We start from the raw sequence: 22,497 nt of genomic DNA, 5'->3' as shown, positions 1-22,497 counted from the left end.
GATGGTGAAAACTTCTGCCATGTCTCCACAGATCCTGCTGAAGAACAGCACTCTGGGAAATACTGTGGATGAGACAGAAGGTTTGATCAAACGCCATGAAGCTTTTGAGAAGCTGCTCAGCTCGCAGGAGGACAAGGTCTGTACTCCTTCTGTGGGTTGGTCCTTTCCCTTACAGTTAAAACAAAATGCACAGCTCCTTTAAAGTCAATTGGAAAAACTAAACCATTTAGTGACATGCTGAGGTAGAGTGAATGATAATACTCTACATTTTATAGTAATTACTATTTTCTACCTTGGTTGAGCCCCTGCTCATTTAAATCTACACTTCCCTCTCTGTGTTCCAGCTGTCATCTCTGAAGGAGCTGGCTGAACGTCTGAGGAAACAGCTGAGCAAAAAGAAGAGCGGACAGGTCAAAACCAGACTTAAAGCTCTCCTCCAGAGACGAGAGAAAATTAAAGAGCTTTCTGCCAAACGTGGGGAAGAGCTGGAGCTTTCCAGGCGTCTGTGCATTTTCAACCGAGATGTCGCAGAGGTAACTAGCTAACCAGTCAGAACAGTGGCCAATGTTTGGTGGCTGGATCCCCAAATGTCTTTAAGGTTTTTACAGTGTTAAAAAATAACGTGTGATTGACGATAACTGACAGAGGAAAAGCTCAGATGGGTCTGATTTCCAGTTCAATTCTCTGTTTATCACACTGTTTAACTGTCCATCTGCTTCTGTTTCTGTGTGTCAGGCAGAGGAGTGGGTGTCTGAGCGGATGCAGAAGATGGCAGAGGACAGCAAAGCTGACCTCAGCAACCTGCAAACCAAGATGAAACTCCTGCAGAAACATCAAGTGTTTGAGGCTGAAATCCTGGCTCACCATGAGATCATCAGAAATGTACTTTTGGTAAGAACATCCCGAGGGCCAGCAGTAGGGCAAATTATTATGAAACCACAATAACAGAAAAGATTCAGCGGGAGTGAAAAGATCTGGGAGTGATCTACTAAAAATGTGCAAACATATTAGCAGATGCATGCCATGAAATAACCGCTACTTTATTGCAAAAAAATCCACCATATGAACCTAGACTGGAGGTGCAGACATCCACGCAGTAATGAAACTGCTGCTCTTGTGCCACTTGCATAAATGTGTGTTTTCTGTGTGCTATGTCAGGCTGAGCGTATTTATTAAAGTGAAAGGAAGAAAACACACATGGCCAGATATGTACAAAAACAGGTGAATATGTAATGCAGCACATAAAGAAAATACAAAAAAAGCTATAAAAAATAAACGACACGAGAGCTGGTCATGTTGCATAGTTCTGTGTGTGCACACTGCTGAGTAAAGACACACACAATTAATATTTCCATGTAGCTAATAGTAAATCTGACTCCAAGTGTAAACAAGTGGAAAACATGTATAGCAGTAATGCCACTTAACTTTAGGTTTAGGATTGGTTTGATGTGATTGGACACTAAGAGGTTAGATGATAAGATGAGATGAAATGTTAATATGGATCTTTTCTTAAATTTAACTTTCAGAATTACCACTTACAGACATGATTTAGTGAACCTGTCAGTGTTGGTTAGATTGCGTCTTCAGCTTTGTGCCTTTGTGTCAAACATCTGCATGCAGCCTGCTTTGTTTAACGGGGCGATCGTGGCTCAAGAGTTGGGAGTTCGCCTTGTAATCGGAAGGTTGCCGGTTCGAGCCCCGGCTTGGACAGTCTCGGTCGTTGTGTCCTTGGGCAAGACACTTCTGGTGGTGGTCAGAGGGCCCAGTGGCGCCAGTGTCCGGCAGCCTCGCCTCTGTCACCCCCCCAGGGTGGCTGTGGCTACAATGTAGCTTGCCATCACCAGTGGGTGGATGACTGGTTGTGTAAAGCGCTTTGGGGTCCTTAGGGACTAGTAAAGCGCTATACAAATACAGGCCATTTACCATTCTTTGCTTCTAGGCTGGGGACGAACTTGTATCTCTTCACCTGAGGTCCAAAGAGGTAAAGAAGAGTGCAGCGACACTCGAGCTTCACTGGGAAGAGCTGAAGAAGGCTGTGGCCATCCGTGGAAAAGCTCTGGAAGATAACCGAGCCTTCCTGGAGTACCTCCAGAAGGTGGAGGAGGTGGAGGCCTGGATCAGACAAAAGGTAGAGCACAGATAACTGGACGGAAGGGCATTGTTGTTAACATGGGGACATTTGTTACTTTATGTCTGTCCTCTGTGACTTGTCTTTTTCAGGAGGTTATGATTAATGTTGGCGATGTTGGAAAGGACTATGAACATGGAGTCCAGCTGCTGAAGAAGCTCAGTGAGTTCAGGGGAAGTGAAGATAAGGTAAGTAAACTTATGTTGTGCCAACGTGAGCTGTGAGAAACTACAGCCATGCTAGGCTGCAGTGATAGTTACACAATACACAGAGCTCAGTGTTTGATCACTCAACCTTTTGATGGCAATAGTGAAGTCGGACAGGGCCTCTATATACCACAAACAGGGAGAAGGTGAAGAACACTGCTTTTAAATGCTTTGCTCTCTAGTGTTCTCCTCAAACAGGATATGAAGAGCTTAACATGACTAACATTACTAATTATTATAGAAGGAATAGCTCGAACTGACCACAAGCCACACTGTTTTAATATGTCTGAAAAGTGACAGCCAAATCTGTAATCTGTAGGACGTGACAGTGGATGATGCTCATATCAAAGCCATCAACAAACTGGCAGCCAAACTAGAAAAAAGACAGAGTGCTGAGGAACTGGTGACTGTGACACAGAGGAGGCAGCAGCTCAATGAAAGGTAACGTGTCTGAAGATCTTTCACTTCCACTCATGTCATCCAATGAACGCTGGAAACTACTTTCTGCGGCTTTCTCAATAATGCATGAAGTGGTTCATCTCCTCCAGGTGGAGCAAATTTCACGTCGATCTGAATAATTACAAGAACCAGCTCGAAGAAGCTCTGGTGGTCCACAATCTCATCAGAGAACTGGAGGAGATCAGAGACAGAGCTAATGAAAAGGTCAGGCACCTGTTTTTTTAACCTTGATGCTGCACTTCTAAAACACAAAATTATTAAAATGTTGGCACACTGTGAAAAATGTCAGTGAAAACATAATGCAGCGACTTACAAATCTCATAAACCCATACAGTATTCACAAAGGAACATAAAAACAACATTTATCTGAAACTCCAGCAAATGGTCTCCTCAGCTGCCAGATGGACTGTAGTTAAAAGAAGACAGGATGCTGCACAGTGGTAAAAACTGCACAGTGGTAAACATTGCAATGCTCTAACTGTGTTGAAATGTTGGACCTGAGCTGATGTAGTCACTTTTAATCCTGTCCATCCTTTGTCACTCCCAGTCAAAATCTTGACAGCTTTTCTATTTTTTATTGTGAATAAAATATGAGGTAATGAGATTTGCCAGTCATTGCATTCTGTTTTATTTACATTTGACCCAGCATTGCAACTTTTTTGGAACTTGGTTTGTATTTTGAAGAGGTTCCTCCTCGCTCTCTTTAGATGCTGCTGCTGCAGGATCAGGATTGTGGTTGCGATGTGGACAGTGTAGAAAACCTGATTAGACGCCATGAGGAAATAGAGAGAGAAGCTGGAGTTATCCAAGATAGAGCAAAGGTGAGGCACCCAAGGCTGGAACTGACACGTTCATTCTTGGCTTTAGGAATTGTAACTGAAAAGCTTGCATGTAAGCTTGGTACCTGTTCATAAAGAAGGTCACACGTAGATGTTAAATAGATTAAAAACGAGACAAAAAAGCAAACCTTGACAGAAGGAATCAAAAACAGATGAATCTAATCTAGTTAAAACACACTTTCATCAAAAAACTAAATGCAGTTTTATAAGTCCAGCTCATTTGCCAAATTAACACCACCTCTATGACCAAAATGTCTTACTTCCATCTCATCAGTCTCTGGAAGAAGAATTGCTGGGTCATCTGAGCACTCAGTCAGTGATGAGCGACAAACTGAAGAACAAACAGAAAGAAGTCCAGAAGACTCTGAAAACTTTGGACAAGGAACTCAAACACAGGTAACTTTAATCTACTATTAGAAGCAACAGTGATTTCAATTATTTTAATTGCTGAAAGTTTTCAAAGGCCAGACCGTCTACAAATTAACAGTGAAATAACTATGGAGGCATCAATGAAGTTTGACAATGTTTTCTTTGCCATCTCTATAACGTGTCTAAAATCAAGCGGTCTGGCAAATTCCTTGAATTCCTCACAGGATTGTCACTCACCACTTTATCTAGGCTACAATCTGTGTGATTGTTGTTGAGGGAAAGTGTGGTATTTCCAAAAACATGGAGTTGTAATCTGTGATTATCAGGTTGTGTTGATACTTACCCTCACATTGATCGATGGCAACCTTTTTCAGGGTTGTTCTGGGAGCAGATTGGATATTGAGTTTATTCTAGTTAGTTTAGATATGAGAGGTTCTTTTGGTTGACTTTTCAATTCATAGCACACAGGTAGAGCACGGTCTTTACCTGTGCTCGTCTTTTGGTGCAGCTCTGTGTTGGCAGCTGTTGTTTTATCGTTCCATCCATTTTGCTGGTGGGTGCAGGAATCCCCTCCAACACTAGCCACACAGCATGCCACATCCCTCTTAGTGTTAGCTAGAGGGCTGCATGACAGGTTGTCTGCAATGATAAGCGTTTTCCCTTTAGCATATTCTTGTACTGGATTCTCATGTCTAAAATCGTGGGAATGTGTTGCCACTGTAGTTGCACACTATTCTAGCTGTGGTATGTAATGAGAGGTACTGGACCAGCTGAAGCTTGGTCTGTCTAAACTGAGCTAGGCCATCGAGGTATCTGTCAAACCTTTTACAAGCCCACACACCTGCTAAAGGCTTTTTTCAGTTTGGCAGTAAAAGATCGTCCTCTTTGTCAAATTTAGTAGTGGTCCAAAATCTCACAATCCAGCCAGCCTTGTGAAAAGAAAAGCTTGATGGAGGATAAAACTTGGCCATGACTCGTGTCACCTTTCTCTCTGCAGCGTGTTAACCACTACACTTTTAGAGGCCCAACAGTGTTTTACATTAGTAATAAAAAATACTGATAGTGATCAGAAGAACTCCCTCAGGTAAAACTCAAGAAAAACTGTTGGTCTTTAACAGAAAGGAAAAGCTGCAGGAGGCTCACCAGTTGCAGCTTTTCAAGGCTAACCAGCGCCTCCTGCTGGAGTGGAGTCTCAAACAGAGCAGTGAGATGGCAGAAAAGGGACTTCCCAAGACCAGAACAGAGGCTGACCGGCTCATTGTGGAGCATCAGGACTGGAGGGTGAGCACCGTGGCTTACTTAAATTTTACTACCTTAATGAAGTAAATGCAAATTTTAAACTTTGCTGTTTTTAGACGGAGATTGACGCTCGTGCTGAACGCATCGACTCTGTCAAGGACTTTGGTCTGGGTCTCATCCGATCTGGTCACAGCTCTAAGTCAGAGATCCAAAAGGCTTTGAACCAGCTAGAGGAAGCTAAAGCTGGACTGGACCGAGCCTGGTTGAACCGTAACATAACCTTGGAGCAGGCCCGTACACTACAGGTGACACAGCAGCGGCCCCCAAAATAATCTAATATGACTTTTTGATTTGAATAATGGCTAATTAATATAGTCTCATTCATATTTATAAATATATTTGCAAAATTAATTTGCTGAATAAATGTCAGATTTAATTAAAATAAATATACTTCATGTATTGTAAGTTAACCTGGTCCTCTTAGCATTACACTGAATAATCCTTAATATAATTGATGAGATCAGGCAAGATTGGGCATGCTCAGGGTGGTGTGGCCATGGTGGTGGCTGTAGCTCAGGAGGTAGAGCAGGTCACCTACTGATTGGAAGGTTAGTATTCGATCCCTGGCTCCTCCAGTCTGCATGCCAAGTATCCTTGGGCAAGATACTAACCCCAAATTGCTTTCCAGTGCATCCATCGGAGCTACTTTACATAACTGAAAAGTTTCAGCTACCTTAGGAAGGTGGATTTTGTGCCTTCTTGTAGTTAGACATGAGACAATTATGAGACACAGCTTTAGCAGTCAGATTAGCTTATGTTGAGCTCTTCTCTGTATCCTTCAGATCTTCCTGACCTCTGTAGAACAATGTGAGAGCTGGCTCAACAACAGTGAAGCATTCCTGTCCAATCAGGACCTTGGGGTATGGATGATTTGCTTCAGAATCATACATATATAGGAAAGTACTCTTATGCTATGAAAGCAACCTATTCTGTTTGCAGAGCTCAGTGACAGAGGTAGAAACGCTGCAGAGGAAGCAGATTCAGTTTGAGGAAGCCCTGGAGGCTCAGGGAGACCAGCTGGACCAGGTGGAGAAGCTAGCCCAGGAGATGATCCAACAAAAGCACTATGATGCCGACAACATCAGAGCAAAGAGCAAAGCACTGACCACCAGGTAGTCATCAGACATCTCAGCCACACACTTTCCCATTAAAGCAAGTAGCTGGAAACAATGTTTTGTCTATCTGATCACCTGCTGTGTTTGCGCAGGCGGAGTCACTTGCAGCGGCAGAGCAGATCTCGTTGCAAAGCTCTGGATCAATCACTCCAGCTGCAGCAGTTCTTGTCCAGCAGCTACCAGGTAACTTTCTGAACTCTGCTGAAGCCTAATCTGTATTGTTCTTCAGGGGTCTGTAGCCCACAGTCGCAGCGACTGAAAGCCAACTACCAGCGCCTGTGCAGCCGCCTTGATGGGAAGTGTAAAACTCTAGAGAAGACTAACTCTGTGGAGGACGCTAACTCTGTGGAGGACGCTTCCTCTGGCAGGAGCTGTGTTTCAGCTTCATCCGTGATGTTGTCTTCATTAAACGTATTTTGTGAAGCATACCAGCGCTAACTTACTAGCAACCAGCTAGCAGGTAGCAGGTAGCAGCCCAAGGAAAACGAATAGTTATGTCTATAACTTCTGTTCCCTGAAGGAGAGGAACGAGGTACAACACATAAGTATGGGATATCACGCCCTCGCGTGTCCTGGCTGAAGAAACCTTTATTCACGCCTTTAAGGCAGATGACGTGTGATGACACGCGCACGGCCCCGCCTGCACATATAGCCGCTGTCATCACAATCATCCCTCAGTTCGATAGCCGCTCTTCACCGAGCCAAACTGCTCAGTGGGGCCACCTTGTGTTGTACCTCGTTCCTCTCCTTCAGGGAACAGAAGTTATAGACATAACTATTCGTTCCCTTTCAGTCGATTCACTCGGTACAACACATAAGTATGGGACATATATACACGCCCGCAGAGCAGCCACCGACTCGAATCGGGCCACCACTTCCTTAGTGAGTGGTAGACCCAGCAGAAAGGACAGTATGAGCCACCGAAGGGGCTGTAACGTCCAACCGATAAAACTGCACAAAAGTGTGCGGTGATGCCCAACTAGCTGCCGTGACAAATATCAGCTACAGGCACCCCTTAAAAAGAGCCCATGAGGTTGCCATCCCCTGGTGGAATGAGCTCTCACCCGTGGGGCAAAGCAAGACCTCTGGTGCCGTATGCCAGTGAGATAGCTTCTATAATCCAGTGGGACAGCCTCTGTTTGGACAGAGATCTACCTCTATTTGGATTGGCGAAGCAGACAAACAGCTGGTCACATAAACGCACATTCTGAGTGCGCTCAATGTAGGTGCGTAGCACACGCACTGGACAAAGAGAATGCATCCTCCTCTGCTCCTCAGATGCAAAAGGAGGGGAGCAAAAGCTCAGAAACTCAAACTCCATTGAGCTATAAGATGCAGGCATGATCTTGGGAAAATAGGCAGCATTTGGACGCAATACGACCTTGTGGCCATCAGGAGAAAACTGTGTGCAGGCGGGATGCACGGACAGCGCATGAAGGTCACCCACTCGCTTTGCCGAAGCCAAAGCGAGAAGTAATGCAGTCTTATATGAAAGAAATTTCATATCCACAGACTCGATGGGTTCAAACGGGGGGGCTACAAAGGGCCTCCAGCACCAAAGACAAGTCCCAAGCAGGGACACTGGACTTAAGCACGGGTCTCAGCCGGCGAACCCCTTTCAGAAAACGTATGGCGAGGGGATGTGCACCTGGTGTCACCCCGTCAAAGCCAATATGACAAGCAGATATAGCTGCTAAATAAACCTTAATTGTCGAAAATGAAAGGCCCTTATCCAGCAGCTTCTGCAGGAATGTCAAAACATCCACAATAGAGCACTGAAATGGGAGAGTGTGGCGGTCCTGGCACCATTGCTCGAAGGCTCGCCATTTGTAAGCGTACAAGCCTCTAGTAGATGAGGCCCTAGCGCTCTGAATCGTCGCTATCACACTAGGTGGCAAACCCTTAGCAATCAAGTTTAGCCTCTCAGCAGGTAAGCATGAAGGCGCCACAGATCTGGGCGTGGATGAAACACTTCTCCCGCCTGAGAGAGGAGATCCCTGCGGAGTGGAAGCTGCCAAGGACTCGCTGCTAGCAGGCTGATTATCTCTGCATACCACGACCTTGTGGGCCACCAAGGGGCCACTAGAATCAGAGAGAGGGAATGCCGACGCACTCTCTCTAGAACTGGAGATATCATTTCCACTGGGGGAAATGCATACAGGAGCACGTCTGGCCATCGGTACGCTAGCGCGTCCAAGCCCAAGGGTGCATCGTGGTCGATTATGGAGAAGAACAGGGGGCAATGAGTATTTACCCTGGAAGCAAAAAGATCTATTTGCGCCTTGCCAAGTAGATCCCAAATCTGAGCCACTATTAAAGGGTGTAACCTCCATTCTCTCACCAGAGGACCCCCCCTGGAGAGAAGGTCCGGCCCCAGGTTCAGGTGGCCCGGGAAATGGGTGGCTCTCAGAGACAGAAAATGAACACTGCACCATGACAGCAGAGAGCGAGACAGCTTCAACAGGGGAAGAGAGCGTGTTCCTCCCTGCCTGTTTATGTAAGACACCACTGTTGAATTGTCCGTCCTGACTAAGACATGCTGGCCCTCCAGGACTGGACGGAAATGCTTTAGAGCTAAGAACACTGCTAACAGCTCTAAGTGGTTGATGTGCAGCTGGCGCTGAGCTGCGGACCAGATCCCTCTCACTGATGCACCCTTGCACAGCGCTCCCCACCCTCTTAGGGAAGCATCTGTGGACACCACCTTGCGAAACAACACTCTCCCAATCCGAGAGCCCTGATGCAGCAGCCTGGGCTCCCTCCAAGGACGGAGAGCTAGCATGCAAGACGCGGTTACCGGCAGCCTCCTCCGGAGGTGACGCGATGCACACAGGCGGTGAGAGAGAGTCCAGCGTTGAAACGCTCTCATTTTTAACAATCCAAGTGTCACGATCTGAGGGGACAGACCGTGCGGTGGTGTGTGTGGTGGACCCAGGTGCGAACACAAGTGAGCAGACCGGAGCAAACTTAAACTGAAAGCGAGCCTTTATTGTGGCTGATGACAGGTCTCACAACAAAGCAGAAACAGCGTGACTAAACTGAACCTAAACTAAACTGGGAAACAGATACTGATAAACTAAGGAGACTCAGAAAACCATGGCGATTATTGTACAGACTGGCTGCGAGAACATGGAGGGTGGGAACACAGACGACGCGACACTGAACACAGCAAGACTGAGGACTAAATACACACATGAGGCGATCAGGGGAAGTGGAGACACATGAGAACACAGCTGACTAGAATGGAACATAATGACAATACAGGGGAGAGTAACACTAACTACAATGAACAAAGAACACCAGACTCTTCCAAAATAAAACAGGAAACACGCAGACATAGACATGGAAATGAAACATGGCGTGAACTTAACATAACTGCATAGACATGAAACATGACACGTAGACACAGAACCAGGGAGACTGAGTACAGGGGAAGATGGCAGAAATAACTACAAGAACTTGACAACATAAGACACACAGACATAACACACATGAAGGGCAAGAGAGACTAAACACAAGGGTAATATAATTACAAATGAGCTGGAATAACTTAATGAACCTAAACAAACAATAAACATCCAAATAAACTAAAACTCAAAACACTGGGTCGCATGACCCAGGACCATGACACCAAGTGGCACTACGGCGATCATAGATGCCATCATGCCCAACAAGCGTAATATCGTCTGGAAACGCAATCTGCGTCCCAGCTGAAACTGAGCGAGGCAGCGATGAAACGCGGCCACTCTGTGCTCCGACAAACGTGCGCGGCTGGAAAGCGAGCATATTTCCAAACCGAGGAAAGAAATCTGCTGACTCGGGATTAGCGAGCTCTTTTGAAAGTTCACAGAGAACCCCAGTGTCTGAATGTGTGACAGAACCAGTGACAGCTGTGTCTCCGCCTGCTCTCTGGAGCAAGCTACAAGAGCCCAGTCGTCTAGGTAGGCTAAGATGTGGATGCCTCTTTCTCTGAGGGGCGCTAGCGCTGCTTCGGCACATTTCGTAAAGGTGCGAGGAGCGAGCGACAGCAGGACTGCATTACCTGCCTGACCTGGCTCATTCTGCCCGCAGGCTGAGCATTTGTGATTGTTTGAGAATAAACAACACTCTTTATTGATTGTAACATGGGAACATGTACATTCATACATTTTGTTGGAGGCACCTTTTCTGGGGCACAACAATGAAAAACAGCGGGAACACTTGATGTGGTCACCTGAACATTTAACACACCTGAACAGGGAGTTACCTGAGGCATTTTGTGTGCAGGGGTTTTGTGCTTGGGAGACTGTGTTAGGAAAGTGCAGCGCCTTCTGGGGCTGACAACCTGAACAGAACTTAAGCGGCACCTCTTGGGCGGCAACAGAGGGGTAAAAGCAGCGTCTCCCTGCTGCTGGACCCCTTCTCCACTCGAAACCACAGCTAGGAGGGCTGAGGCTTCTTCCTCCTGGGCGTCGGGTCCCGCCGGGGGCCCGAGGGTGGGCCTCTGCTCCAGGCCGACTGGCGTGGAGCTCGGGCCGGAGGATGCGCTCTCGCTGGCGGCGCACCCATTTCAGCAGTGGGCGCCAGTCTCTTGCCAGTCGGCAGAGGAGCGGCGGGCCTGTGAGAGCTAGCTGCGGGCTTGGGCTTCAGCTGACGTCTGGGGATGATGTCGCGCAGAGCTTCCGTCTGCTTCTTCCTCAGATCGAATCTAGCCTGAATGGCTTCAAGTGAATGTCCGAATAACCCAGCCGCAGACACTGGTGCGTCCAGATATACAGCTCTGTCCCTATCCGGGACGTCAGAGAGGGTCAGCCACAGGTGCCTCTGCGCCACTACTGTCGAAGCCATCCCTCTGCCCAGGGAGAGCGCTGCACAGTGAGACGCACGGAGGATGTAATCTGTGGCGACTCTGACCTCGTTAAGAAGAGGTGCCAAAGGGCTGTCATCAGGAACCAGCGATCCGAGCTCCGCCAGGCACATTGCCTGGTACGTCTGGAGCATGGTGACGGAGCTCATGGCACGAGCAGTGCCGGCCTGAGCCTGATAAATCTTCTCCAGCTGCGAAGCAGAGAATCTGCAGTGCTTGGACGGCAGAGTTGCGGGGCCGCTGACACCATGGTTATGGGACGGGGCCAGATAAGCAGCCAGAGACGGCTCCATAGGGGGTGGGTTAGCTAAGCCAGCCCCCTCGACGCCGTCCAACTCCATGTACTGTCCATAGCCGGGCACAGTGACGCGGGTAGACAGAGGTTTGTCCCATGATGCTGTTAGCTCACAGAGAAAGTCTGGGAACATGGGGAGGCAGTTTTTTTGCCGTGCGACAGCCGAGCGTCCCAGCACTTTTTCCACAAACGTCACCCGTCTTTCCAGGGTCGAGCGCCGGAGCTGGCGACAAAACGCACAGGCTTCGGGCTCCGTCAACGCTCTCCTAGCATGGACGATCCCCAGGCAGACAGGGCAGGCATCGTGCTGGTCGCTGTCGTGCAAACAGAAACCACATCCCTGAGGACAGGGGCGAACAGAAGATTTCTGCTTTGCTCGCTTCGGTTTGGAGTCCATTTCAAAATGCAAAGCGAAACGCTGCACAGGAAAAACTTGAAATTAGCGCTCCGCGGGCAGCCTACACACCAACTGGGCGGTGGAGGCTAACACCAACAGGGGCAGTTAAGCTAAGTTCAAGTCGGCAGACAACGGAGCTAACTAGCAGCAGCTAGCTAGCCCAACTCAGCAGAGCTGTTCTCAGCGAGGTGAAGAGCGTAAGAACTGAGGGATGACTGTGATGACAGCGGCTATATGTGCAGGCGGGGCCGTGCGCGTGTCATCACACGTCATCTTAAAGGCGTGAATAAAGGTTTCTTCAGCCAGGACACGCGAGGGCGTGATATCCCATACTTATGTGTTGTACCGAGTGAATCGACTGAAAGGGAACACCACCTCGCAACAACTGTTGAGACTCCCATAAGTTAAATCGCAGTGACGCAAGGTGAAGTATGCCACCCAAGAAAGGCCCAACACCAGAGGAGGTCGAGGACATTAAAACCTCCCTCGGAGTGCTGTGCGGAGACGTGGCCGCAGCAGGGCGCAGCAGGAGCTGTTTCTGGGGCTAATGGAGGAGGTAAAACAGCTACGCCTCCAAAATGCCGAGAAGGATAGACGGATCATGGATCTCGAGCGGCGGGTGGATGAGCTGGAGCAGTACACCCGTACGAACGATGTGGTCATCAGCGGTATTAAAATCAAGCCGTGCTCGTACGCGCGCGCGGTGGCCGGGAACGTCGGGGAGCCCAGCGACGAGGAGACCCGCTCGGTGGAGCAACAGGTGGCGTCCTTCCTCCAAAGCAAGGGGATAGAGATGGACCTGGAGCACAGACCGCCGGCCGTCATTATGAGATTCGTCAATCGGAAGAACAAGGTCGCACTGCTGAAACAAGGACGCAAACTGAAAGGCACGGACGTTTTCATTAATGAGCATCTGACACGAAAAAACGCAGATATCGCGAGGAAGGCAAGGCAACTGAAGAAGAACGGTAAAATACAACATACATAGGTAACAAACTGCAAGATTTTCATTAAGCTAAACGGGACACCAGAAGAGGCAAAAGTACTGATAGTGAGGAACATGGAGTATCTGGACAAGTACAACTGACACCAATGTATCGAGGTAATATATAACTCTAATGACAATCAAAATGGCAGCACGGTGGCACGGTGGTTAGCACTGTTGCCGCACAGCAAGAAGGTCCTGAGTTCAATTCCACCATCAGGCCGGGGTCTTTCTGTGTGGAGTTTGCATGTTCTCCCCGTGTTTGCGTGGGTTCCCTCCGGGTACTCCGGCTTCCTCCCACCGTCCAAAGACATGCAGTTTGAGGGGATAGGTTAATTGGATAATCCAAATTGTCACTAGGTCTGAATGTGTGAGTGAATGTGAGTGTGAATGGTTGTTCTGTCCCTGTGTGTTGGCCCTGCGACAGACTGGCGACCTGTCCAGGGTGTACCCCGCCTCTCGCCCTATGACAGGTGGGATAGGCTCCAGCGCCCCCCGCGACCCTGGAAAGGATAAGCGAATGGATGGATGGATGGACAATCAAAATGATAAATACACCAACATCTCTAATTACACCAGGAAATGACATGGACACGTTGAAATCAATTCTCCAACAGAAAGTAATTGATCTAGATTGTGAATATAAGGAGCATAATATAATAGACCCAGAAATAGATTCTGAAAGTCATTTTCTCTCTTCTTTTGTTAAAAATTGTAATTATTCCACACAGGAACAATATGAAAAAAAAATCAACCTAGACGGGAAGCTCTCATTAATTCATTTTAACAGCAGAAGTATGTACTCTAATTTTGATTTCATTAAGGACTACTTGCAACAATTCTCTCGCCCCTTTAGTTTTATAGCCATTACTGAAACTTGGTTTAATGTCGATAAAGGAATAGATTTCTGTTTGAATGGATATGATTTAAAATACATGAATAGATTGAATAAGGCGGGCGGCGGGGTTGCTATATATGTTCATAACTCTATAAAATATAATGTTGTAACAACTATGTCTATGGCTATTGATGGAATTTTGGAATGTTTGACTATTGAGATCATGAATGAAAAAAAGAGAAATGTTATAATAAGTTGCATATATTGGACACCCAGTTCAAGTATTGACACTTTTAATGAATGGATAGAAAAAATGTTTTCTTCGGTGAACCAAAAATTACTTTTCATCTGTGGTGATTTTAATATTGATTTGCTAAACCCAACAAGGTTAAAAGCCATTGACGACTTTACTGACACGATGTACAGCTTATCACTATATCCAACAATAACAAAGCCAAGCAGAATAACATCACATAGCGCCGCTATTATTGACAACATTTTTACTAATGTCATGGATTTCCAAATTAATAGTGGCCTGCTTGTCTGTGATATAACTGACCACTTACCAGTTTTTACTTTGTGTGACTGTGATTTAAAAAAAATAGATACCAAGATTACAATAGCAAAGCGAACAATAAATAAAGAAGTAGAGATGGACCAATCCGATATTACGTATCGGTATCGGTCCGATACTGACCTAAATTACTGGATCGGATATCGGCCAGAAATAAAAAAATGTAATCCGATCCATTAAATATCAAAAAAGCACCTCACAAAACTTGCGACACGGCGTAACTCTGCTCACAACAGCATGTCGGAGCAGTATGCATCACGTGATAGAGCAGCTGTGTATATTTGTAGCCTTGCTACCAAACCAGCATTTCATCTCCGAGGAAGTTATCCCAGAGAGAAGTAAAGCAAGTGTGTAAGTTCATCTCTGAATGTAGGTAAAGCATTCCCATGTTAAGCTTAACAACCAATATATGGAGCGACTGCCTCTCTCTCCCCCTCTCCTGCCGCTACTTCATGAAACTAATCAATGATCAGCTGATCGGCTTTTCTGTCGCGAGTCAGTCTCTCTTCTTTGTTTTTGGCCCACTTTGCACCAGAAAGAGGAAACCAGCGGCTGAACAACAGCAGCACGTTTAACCTTGATAAGCTGTCGTTAGAATTTATTTAATATTACTTTCTACACCAGGATCCTTTTCTACGTAGCTGACGGCTGGTAACTGTGCAGGGGCGGATCTAGCAAAGTTTAGCCAGGGGGGCAGGTAAGGCAATAACAGGGAAAAGGGGGGCACAAAGACATACTTTTCTTTCTTATTCTCATTTAAAATGTCTAGCTTTTAATAAATAATTATCTGAATCTTACACCCAAAGTTTTAATCTGATGTAAAATGTATAGAAGTCCATTACTGTATATAGTAACTGTTAAGTCTAATATACCCTAGTAAGCTATACTACTTTTTCCTTTGGGAAAGTACCATCTGTGCGGTCTGCAATTCTGTTGAAGAAAGATGTTGAATCTATTTAATTATTCTTGAAAAATAATTTATTTCTGTGCATTTTTTTTTTCACACTGCATCAAATTAAAGTTGATTACGTCGATTAAGCATCATGAGGTGGAGCGTGGAGGGTGGTTCCCTATTTTTTTTTGCTGGGAGTTTGCAACCCTATTAGTTAGGTTGCTTAATATTTCTGCTAAGTACTCTTTAAAATACCAGAATAGGAAGGATGGAGTAGGTTTAAGTTTATTAGATTGATCACTGTTGCTGAACTATGAAATATTTTGGGTGCAGTGTATTTTTTACATACAGGTATAACAGAATATCTTTAGTGTTGTTGTTTATTTAAACTTGAGTATGAACTTATACAAAATGCAGCAAGATATTTAAAAAACAGTTTTATTGATTAAAAAACACTATATCGGATTCATATCGGTATCGGCAGATATTCAAATTTATGATATCGGTATCGGACATAAAAAAGTGGTATCGTGCCATCTCTATGAAGAAGCAATTCATGGCTTCAATTTCGATTTAGCACAACAAGATTGGAGCTCGGTGTATGACGAGTCAGATGTGGACAAGGCTTATGACAATTTCCTAGATATTTTCACTATGTTGTACAATAAACATTGTCCTGTAAACGAACACAAGACAAAGAAAAAAAAGATAAAAAGTCCTTGGCTCACAAAAGGAATTATTAATGCTTGCAAAAAGAAAAACAATCTGTATAAACAGTTCATCAAAGTAAAAACAAAAGAAGTGGAACAAAGATATAAAGCATATAGAAATAAATTGACTGATATTATAAGAACGAGTAAACAACTTTATTATAGAAGAAGATTATATGAAAATAAAAACAATATAAAAGATGTGTTAAATAATTTAATTAAACAAGGATCTTCTGGAACATCATATCCTGAATATTTCATTGATGCAAATGGTGAAAATCACAACATGAGTAACATTGTTGATGGGTTTAATAAATTTTTTATAAATGTTGGCCCTGAACTAGCAGCGGACATCCCGTGTCAAAAAAATGAAAATATCAGTAATATAAAATCAAGTCCCTTTTCACTGTTCCTCTCAGCTACAAATGAGCAAGAAGTAATAAATATCACATTAAAATGTAAAAGTAAGTCTTCAATGGATTATCATGACATAAATATGTCTGTAGTTAAACAGGTTATTCTGAATATTGCTAGTCCCTTAACATATGTCTGTAATTTATCATTTCAGTCCGGTTGTTTTCCAAAAAAAATGAAAATTGCGAAAGTAATACCACTATACAAAAGTAATGACAAACACAGTTTTACCAATTATAGGCCTATTTCTCTACTGCCTCAATTCTCAAAAATTTTAGAAAAACCTTTTAATTCAAGATTAGAAAAATTCCTTGAAAAAAAATCAAATAATAAATGTTGGTCAGTATGGTTTCAGAACGCAAAGAACCACTTCAATGGCGATAATTGAGGCAGTAGAAGAAATTACTAATGCACTGGATAAAAATAAATATGCAGTTGGTATTTTTGTTGATTTCAAAAAGGCCTTCGACACAATCAATCACTCAATTTTGTTGGATAAATTGGAAAGATATGGTATTCGAGGGAAAGCTGGTAATTGGTTAAAAAGTTACCTAACGGGTCGGGAACAATATGTTAGCATAGGGCATTACCATTCAGAGAAACTTGGTATTACATGTGGTGTTCCCCAAGGGTCAGTCTTGGGACCAAAACTTTTCAATGCATACATAAATGATATTTTTGATGTTTCTCAAGTACTTAAACTCATACTGTTCGCAGATGACACCAACATATTTTTCAGTAGCGATGATTATACTGATCTTGTAATGACCGTAAACAGGGAGCTAAAATTAATAAAAAAATGGATGGATATAAATAAATTATCATTAAATATAAATAAAACTAAAGCAATGTTTTTTGGTAATTTAAAATATAATATAGAATTACCAATTATCATTGAAGGTGTACCAATTGATAATGTGAGTGAAAACAAATTTTTGGGAGTCGTAATTGATAACAAAATTTCATGGAAACCCCACGTCAGACACATAAAAACCAAAATTTCAAGAAGCCTCGCAGTTTTGAACAAAGTGAAACCATACCTTGATAAAGATGCACTTCGTACTCTGTACTGTACCCTGGTTCTTCCATATTTTACATATTGTGTGGAAGTGTGGGGAAATACATATAAAAATACAACTAATCCATTAATCACAGTACAGAAACAAGCACTGCGTATTATTCACAAGGCTGGTTATCTAGATCATACTCACAAACTCTTTCTTCAGGCAAAGTTACTTAAATTCCAGGATCTGGTTAATTAAAATACATCCATAATCTTATACAAAGCCTTTAATAAACTTCTACCTGCAAATTTACAAACTATATTTGAAATTCGAGAAGGGGTTTATAATGTGAGAGGCTTCGGAGTATTCAAATTACCCAGAACTCGAACAACCCGTAAAGGTTTTTGTGTGTCTGTATGTGGTGTGAAAATCTGGAACAGTCTGAGTTTACAACTGAAGCAATGCAAAAATATTCATAGATTTAAATTCCTCTACAAACAGTTGGTCTGGTCACAGTATACTCAATGATGGTTTTAGTGTGCTCTGTAATGTCTGTTCTCTTACCATTGCTGGTGTGGATTCCAAAAAAAAAAAAAAAATAAAAATAAAAAGGTGTGTGCGTATGTATGTACATATATGTACATGTGTGTGTAGATATATATGTATGTATGTATATGTATGTGTGTTTGTTACTATGTAATTATTGTGGTAACGCAATTTATAATTAATATATTCTGTATTCAGTTATGAAGGTTCTATTTGTTGTTTGCGAGCTGCCGTTGAGATGCTTGCATCTGCCCGGGGCTGTTGATGGGTTTGTTTGGTCTGCAACGATGGGCGTAGCTGCGGGAAGTTTATTGTTTTTTGTTGATGAGTGAGTATAGGGGTGGGATTTAATAAGTTTTCTTCGTCCCACTCCTTTTCAGGCAAATTTTGCTTTTTGTTTTGTGCACTTTGTGTTTAATATATGTATTTTTGTTGTGCCTGAAATGAACAAATAAAAAAAATAAAAAATAAAAAAAATGTGTGTTTTTCAGGTATGTGTGTGGCTGAATGAGCGTAACGCCATAGCACTGGATGAAAACTGGAGGGAACCAACCAACCTTCAGGCGAAGCTGTTAAAACATCAGAGCTTTGAAGCAGAGATCGTCGGCAACCGCTACAGGGTGGAAACCCTCACTAAGGTGGATTTTCTTTAAGTGTCTGTGTATTTCCCTGATTACAGCTCTAGCTGCAAGATGTCTTGGGCTGGACAAGTGCTGAGAAGTGTCAAAAAGATTATCCCATTAGAATTTTTTTTCTATTTAGATCTTCTCTTAGATTTTGCTAACATTCAGACGTCATTGTTTGTTTACACCATTGGGAATATAAAATGTTGCCTATTGTGTGCTTTCCAGGAAGGAGAGAAGCTGCTGTCTGAGTCTCTGTCTGCTGAAGAAAAGGTTCAACCTCGAGTCAGAGAGCTGACTGACAGCTGGGATACTCTGATCCACAACTGCAAGGAGAAGAAAACTAGACTTCAGGAGGCCTACCAGGTACTTGCACAGTCATGTTTAATGTTGCCCTTAAAACCATAACTTAATTTCAAATTAAACCTACTCAACTTTAATCCTGAACTAAATCTTCATAGAAAACGTTTAAGATTTCTTTCGTGGGGACTTGCTCATGGTCCTGGAATGGTAGGAGGTACATAAAGTTCTCTGAATGCCCTTTGTGTGTTTAGGCGTTGCAGTTCCAGCGTTCATTGGATGACATGGAGCAGTTCGTGGTGTCAGTGGAGAGGGAGCTGGCCAATGAGGACTGTGGCAGTGACCTACCCTCTGTGAACAGACTGCTGAAGGAACTGCAGGGGGTGGAAGAGGAGATGGATGGACACCGAGACCGAATCCAGGTGCAAGCGCGAGGGTGGACATACTGTTTAGTTGTTTTAAATCCTCATAATTTTGAGTTTTTAGTTTGATTTTTTTCCGGGCGATTGTGGCTCAAGAGTTGGCAGTTCGTCTTGTAATCGTAAGGTTGCTGGTCCGAGCCCCGGCTCAGACAGTCTCGGTCGTTGTGTCTTTGTGCAAGACACTTCACCCGTTGCCTACTGGTGGTGGTCAGAGGGTTGGCCCCAGTGTCCGGCAGCCTCGCCTCTGTCAGTGCGCCCCAGGGTAGCTGTGGCTACAATGTAGCTTGCCATCACCAGTGTGTGAATGTGTGTGTGAATGGGTGGATGACTGAATGTAGTGTAAAGTGCTTTGAGGTCCATAAGGACTAAGTAAAGCGCTATACAAATACAGGCCATTTACCATTCCTATTTATATCTAAGGTGCACACTAGATTACTTCTATAATGATATTATAGCCGTCCTGGGTCTTTGACCCATGGTTTATGGTGTGGATTGTGCGAATCAGGTTAAAATGTTATTCTAAGTTAGGCTAGATTCTCTGATTGTTTTATGTTGGGGTTTTTTTGTAATTCTGAGTTCTCTTTAGATCATTTAGTTTCTGTTTAGTTTCTAGCTCTTAGTAAGTAAGCAAGTAAAATTTTATTTATAAAACACCTTTCAAGACAAAGATCACAAAGTGCTTCACAAAGAATTACCAAGGCAAAAGAAACAACAGACAAAAAGGTTCTTAGTGATCATAGTTTTCCCTGCCTCTGAGTCTAATCTTCTCCTGTAGTTAGTCAGTCTTGTCTCTGTGTTTATTCCTGTCTCCCCAGTCGCTGCGTCAGACTCACGTGTCTTGAGTTTCTGTCCATGGGTTTCCTGTTTTATTTGGTAGTCCTGTGTCCTGTGTCTAGTATATTCAGTTTTGCTTCCTCCCTGTCCCATTATGCCAGTTAGGTTCCAGCTATGTTTCCCATCCCTTGTGTATTTAGTCCCCTGTTGTCCTCTGCCTGTTGTTGCTTCGTCCCACATTGCTGGGTGTCTCTCCCATGGTCCTCGTTTCGCCTAGTGGTTCTAGTCAGCTCCTGATTCCTAGTTTCTCTGTTCCTAGTTTCCTAGCTTCTTAGTTCTTTGTTTCCAGCTTTAAGTTATGTTTATTTATATTCATGTCTCAGTGTTTACAGCAAAATAAAGATGCCTCTTTTAGTTCATCCCCTTCGTGTTTTAGTCCTGCATTAGGGTCTGGCTCCTGTCAGACCTACTTCACAACAAACATTATTGTGAAATTTATAAGAAAACTGCACCATCATGCTATATTGTTGGGAACCATGTGCTCAGCAGTGTCTGGAGGTATAGACTGAAGGGAAAAGAGCATTGTAGATTCACAAAAGTATGATAAATGTCAGTTTGCTTATATGAAGTATATGTAAATGTATACATTTTGTATATCAGGGTCTGGTGGACACAGCAAAGAGCTTCCACTCTCAGGGTAACTTCCTGGCTGAGGAGATTCAGACCAGAGTGGCACACACCATCAACAGGTCTGTAAACAGTAGATCGTGTGCGCTATGAAGAAATCTGATTGTATACATAATGTAGCCGACTTCTTCAAGTCTCTTTATACCCTTGGAAGAGGTTGATGCTCTTCCAAGGGTATAACAACTATTATACAAATTAAAATATCACAAAATGAGAAAGAAATGTTTGAGATGTATTTCACCGGTGTTGCTCTTTACTCTGACAGGTACAACAGTCTGGCGCAGCCCCTGCAGAGACGTAAGGAGAACTTGGAGGCCTGGCAAGTCCTGTTCCAGTTCTACAGAAATGTGGAGGAGGAAATGGCCTGGCTGAATGACAGACTGCCCTCCATCACTGCCAAAGACTTGGGCAGCTCCCTCAGCAGTAGCCAGCAGCTGCTCCAGAAGCACCAGGTGACTACTTGCAGAGCTTACTGACAGTGGAGAAAGAAGAAAACATCACATCTAGATCAATTAATATTCAGGCTTTTCTATGCACATTATTACAGACATCAGTATTTTAATAGGACATTTATAACCTCCTGGACTTTACTTGTAGCTCCAAATTGCAATTGTTTTTATAATTAAGGACATCTTTGATTAATTGTTTACTGGTCTGGTCATAGGTTATTAAATAGCATCTACATGGTTCTAATTTTTCCAGGTTTTGGGTTACTTTTGTTGTGTTAATTGAAATAATTAATTTGCAAATGATTTTTTTAAAGACCCTGATGCAGGAGATCTCTGGACGCATGCCACTGGTCCAAGCAGTTCAGGAGGCGGGGCGTAGTCTGGTAAGGATCTCTTCGATTTTGGCATTGTTACAGCTGGAATGTTTAAGAAATGATCTGGGAACCTTATGTGTTCTTGACCCTCTCAGGTTAGAGGTCGACACTTTGCATCTCACGATATCCGGGAGCGTCTGGAGGACTTAAAGAGTCTGCATGAGAAGCTGATGGTAGAGGGTGAGGAGAAAGTGAAACTACTGCAGGAGGCAGTCAGCATACATGCCTTCCTCACAGAGGTAACAGACACATGACATAAAACTGAGATTTAATGTATAAAGGTCCCCCTTTTTAGATATATTATAAAAATATCTGAAAAATAAGTTTTTTTGCAAAGGTCCATAAAGGAGCAACTTAATCAAGGTGTCAAGTCAAGTATCATAAACCCCAGACTATAATCACTCACATCCTCAGACCCTGCCGCAACGTTACTGGCTGTGACTCAATCAACATGCTATGCTGCTGGAAGAGAGACAGAGATTAATAACAGATATGATTCGATGCAGAGAGGTCTATTAACACATAGTGAGTGAGAAAGGTGACAAATGACATTATTTTATGTTATTTATATAATCATAACAAAAAAAACCTGCACAAGAAAAAGAAGAAATTATGAAACAAAAAAACTTTAGCTGTTATTCACATGTGCCTATTTTTGTGTGTTTGAAGGTTTCAGAGCTCCAACTGTGGTTAGAGGAGCAGCAGGTGGGTTTAGAGTCTCGAGACTGCGGGAGGAGTGAGGAGGTGACGGAAGCTATGCTGAGGAAATTGGACTCTGTGGTTGTAGAACTGGACAACCAGAGGAGGACAGTGGAGAAACTGCAGGAGAATGGTGCATCGCTGCAACACCTTAGACACCCCAAGAGGTAAACCAGTGTGTAGTATGATGCAGTATCATCATTCTGCTTGTTTTTTTAACATTTTGAAACTAAAAAGAAAATAATGTTTCTGT

At 43.7% G+C, this 22,497-nt stretch overlaps 1 protein-coding gene across 1 annotated transcript in view; it reads left to right on the top strand.

The window, feature by feature from the left end:
* Window positions 1-22,497, top strand: part of sptbn5 (spectrin, beta, non-erythrocytic 5) — a 97,581-nt gene that overhangs the window by 47,575 nt on the left and 27,509 nt on the right. The window contains exons 45-66 of the mRNA XM_039603765.1: window positions 32-136; window positions 345-533; window positions 736-891; window positions 1,940-2,128; window positions 2,221-2,316; window positions 2,654-2,775; window positions 2,883-2,997; window positions 3,501-3,614; window positions 3,907-4,028; window positions 5,120-5,282; window positions 5,357-5,545; window positions 6,083-6,160; window positions 6,240-6,412; window positions 6,508-6,598; window positions 18,408-18,554; window positions 18,768-18,905; window positions 19,094-19,261; window positions 20,696-20,784; window positions 20,988-21,174; window positions 21,486-21,554; window positions 21,641-21,784; window positions 22,215-22,411. Of these exons, the coding sequence (XP_039459699.1) occupies window positions 32-136; window positions 345-533; window positions 736-891; window positions 1,940-2,128; window positions 2,221-2,316; window positions 2,654-2,775; window positions 2,883-2,997; window positions 3,501-3,614; window positions 3,907-4,028; window positions 5,120-5,282; window positions 5,357-5,545; window positions 6,083-6,160; window positions 6,240-6,412; window positions 6,508-6,598; window positions 18,408-18,554; window positions 18,768-18,905; window positions 19,094-19,261; window positions 20,696-20,784; window positions 20,988-21,174; window positions 21,486-21,554; window positions 21,641-21,784; window positions 22,215-22,411 (3,041 nt within the window). The remainder of the gene's footprint in view (window positions 1-31; window positions 137-344; window positions 534-735; window positions 892-1,939; window positions 2,129-2,220; window positions 2,317-2,653; window positions 2,776-2,882; window positions 2,998-3,500; window positions 3,615-3,906; window positions 4,029-5,119; window positions 5,283-5,356; window positions 5,546-6,082; window positions 6,161-6,239; window positions 6,413-6,507; window positions 6,599-18,407; window positions 18,555-18,767; window positions 18,906-19,093; window positions 19,262-20,695; window positions 20,785-20,987; window positions 21,175-21,485; window positions 21,555-21,640; window positions 21,785-22,214; window positions 22,412-22,497) is intronic.

This window comes from Oreochromis aureus, linkage group 19 (genome assembly GCF_013358895.1).
Source record: "Oreochromis aureus strain Israel breed Guangdong linkage group 19, ZZ_aureus, whole genome shotgun sequence".
NCBI lineage: Eukaryota > Metazoa > Chordata > Actinopteri > Cichliformes > Cichlidae > Oreochromis > Oreochromis aureus.
Note: the sequence above shows the minus strand (reverse complement) of the source record. Positions and strands in the feature narration are given on the sequence as shown.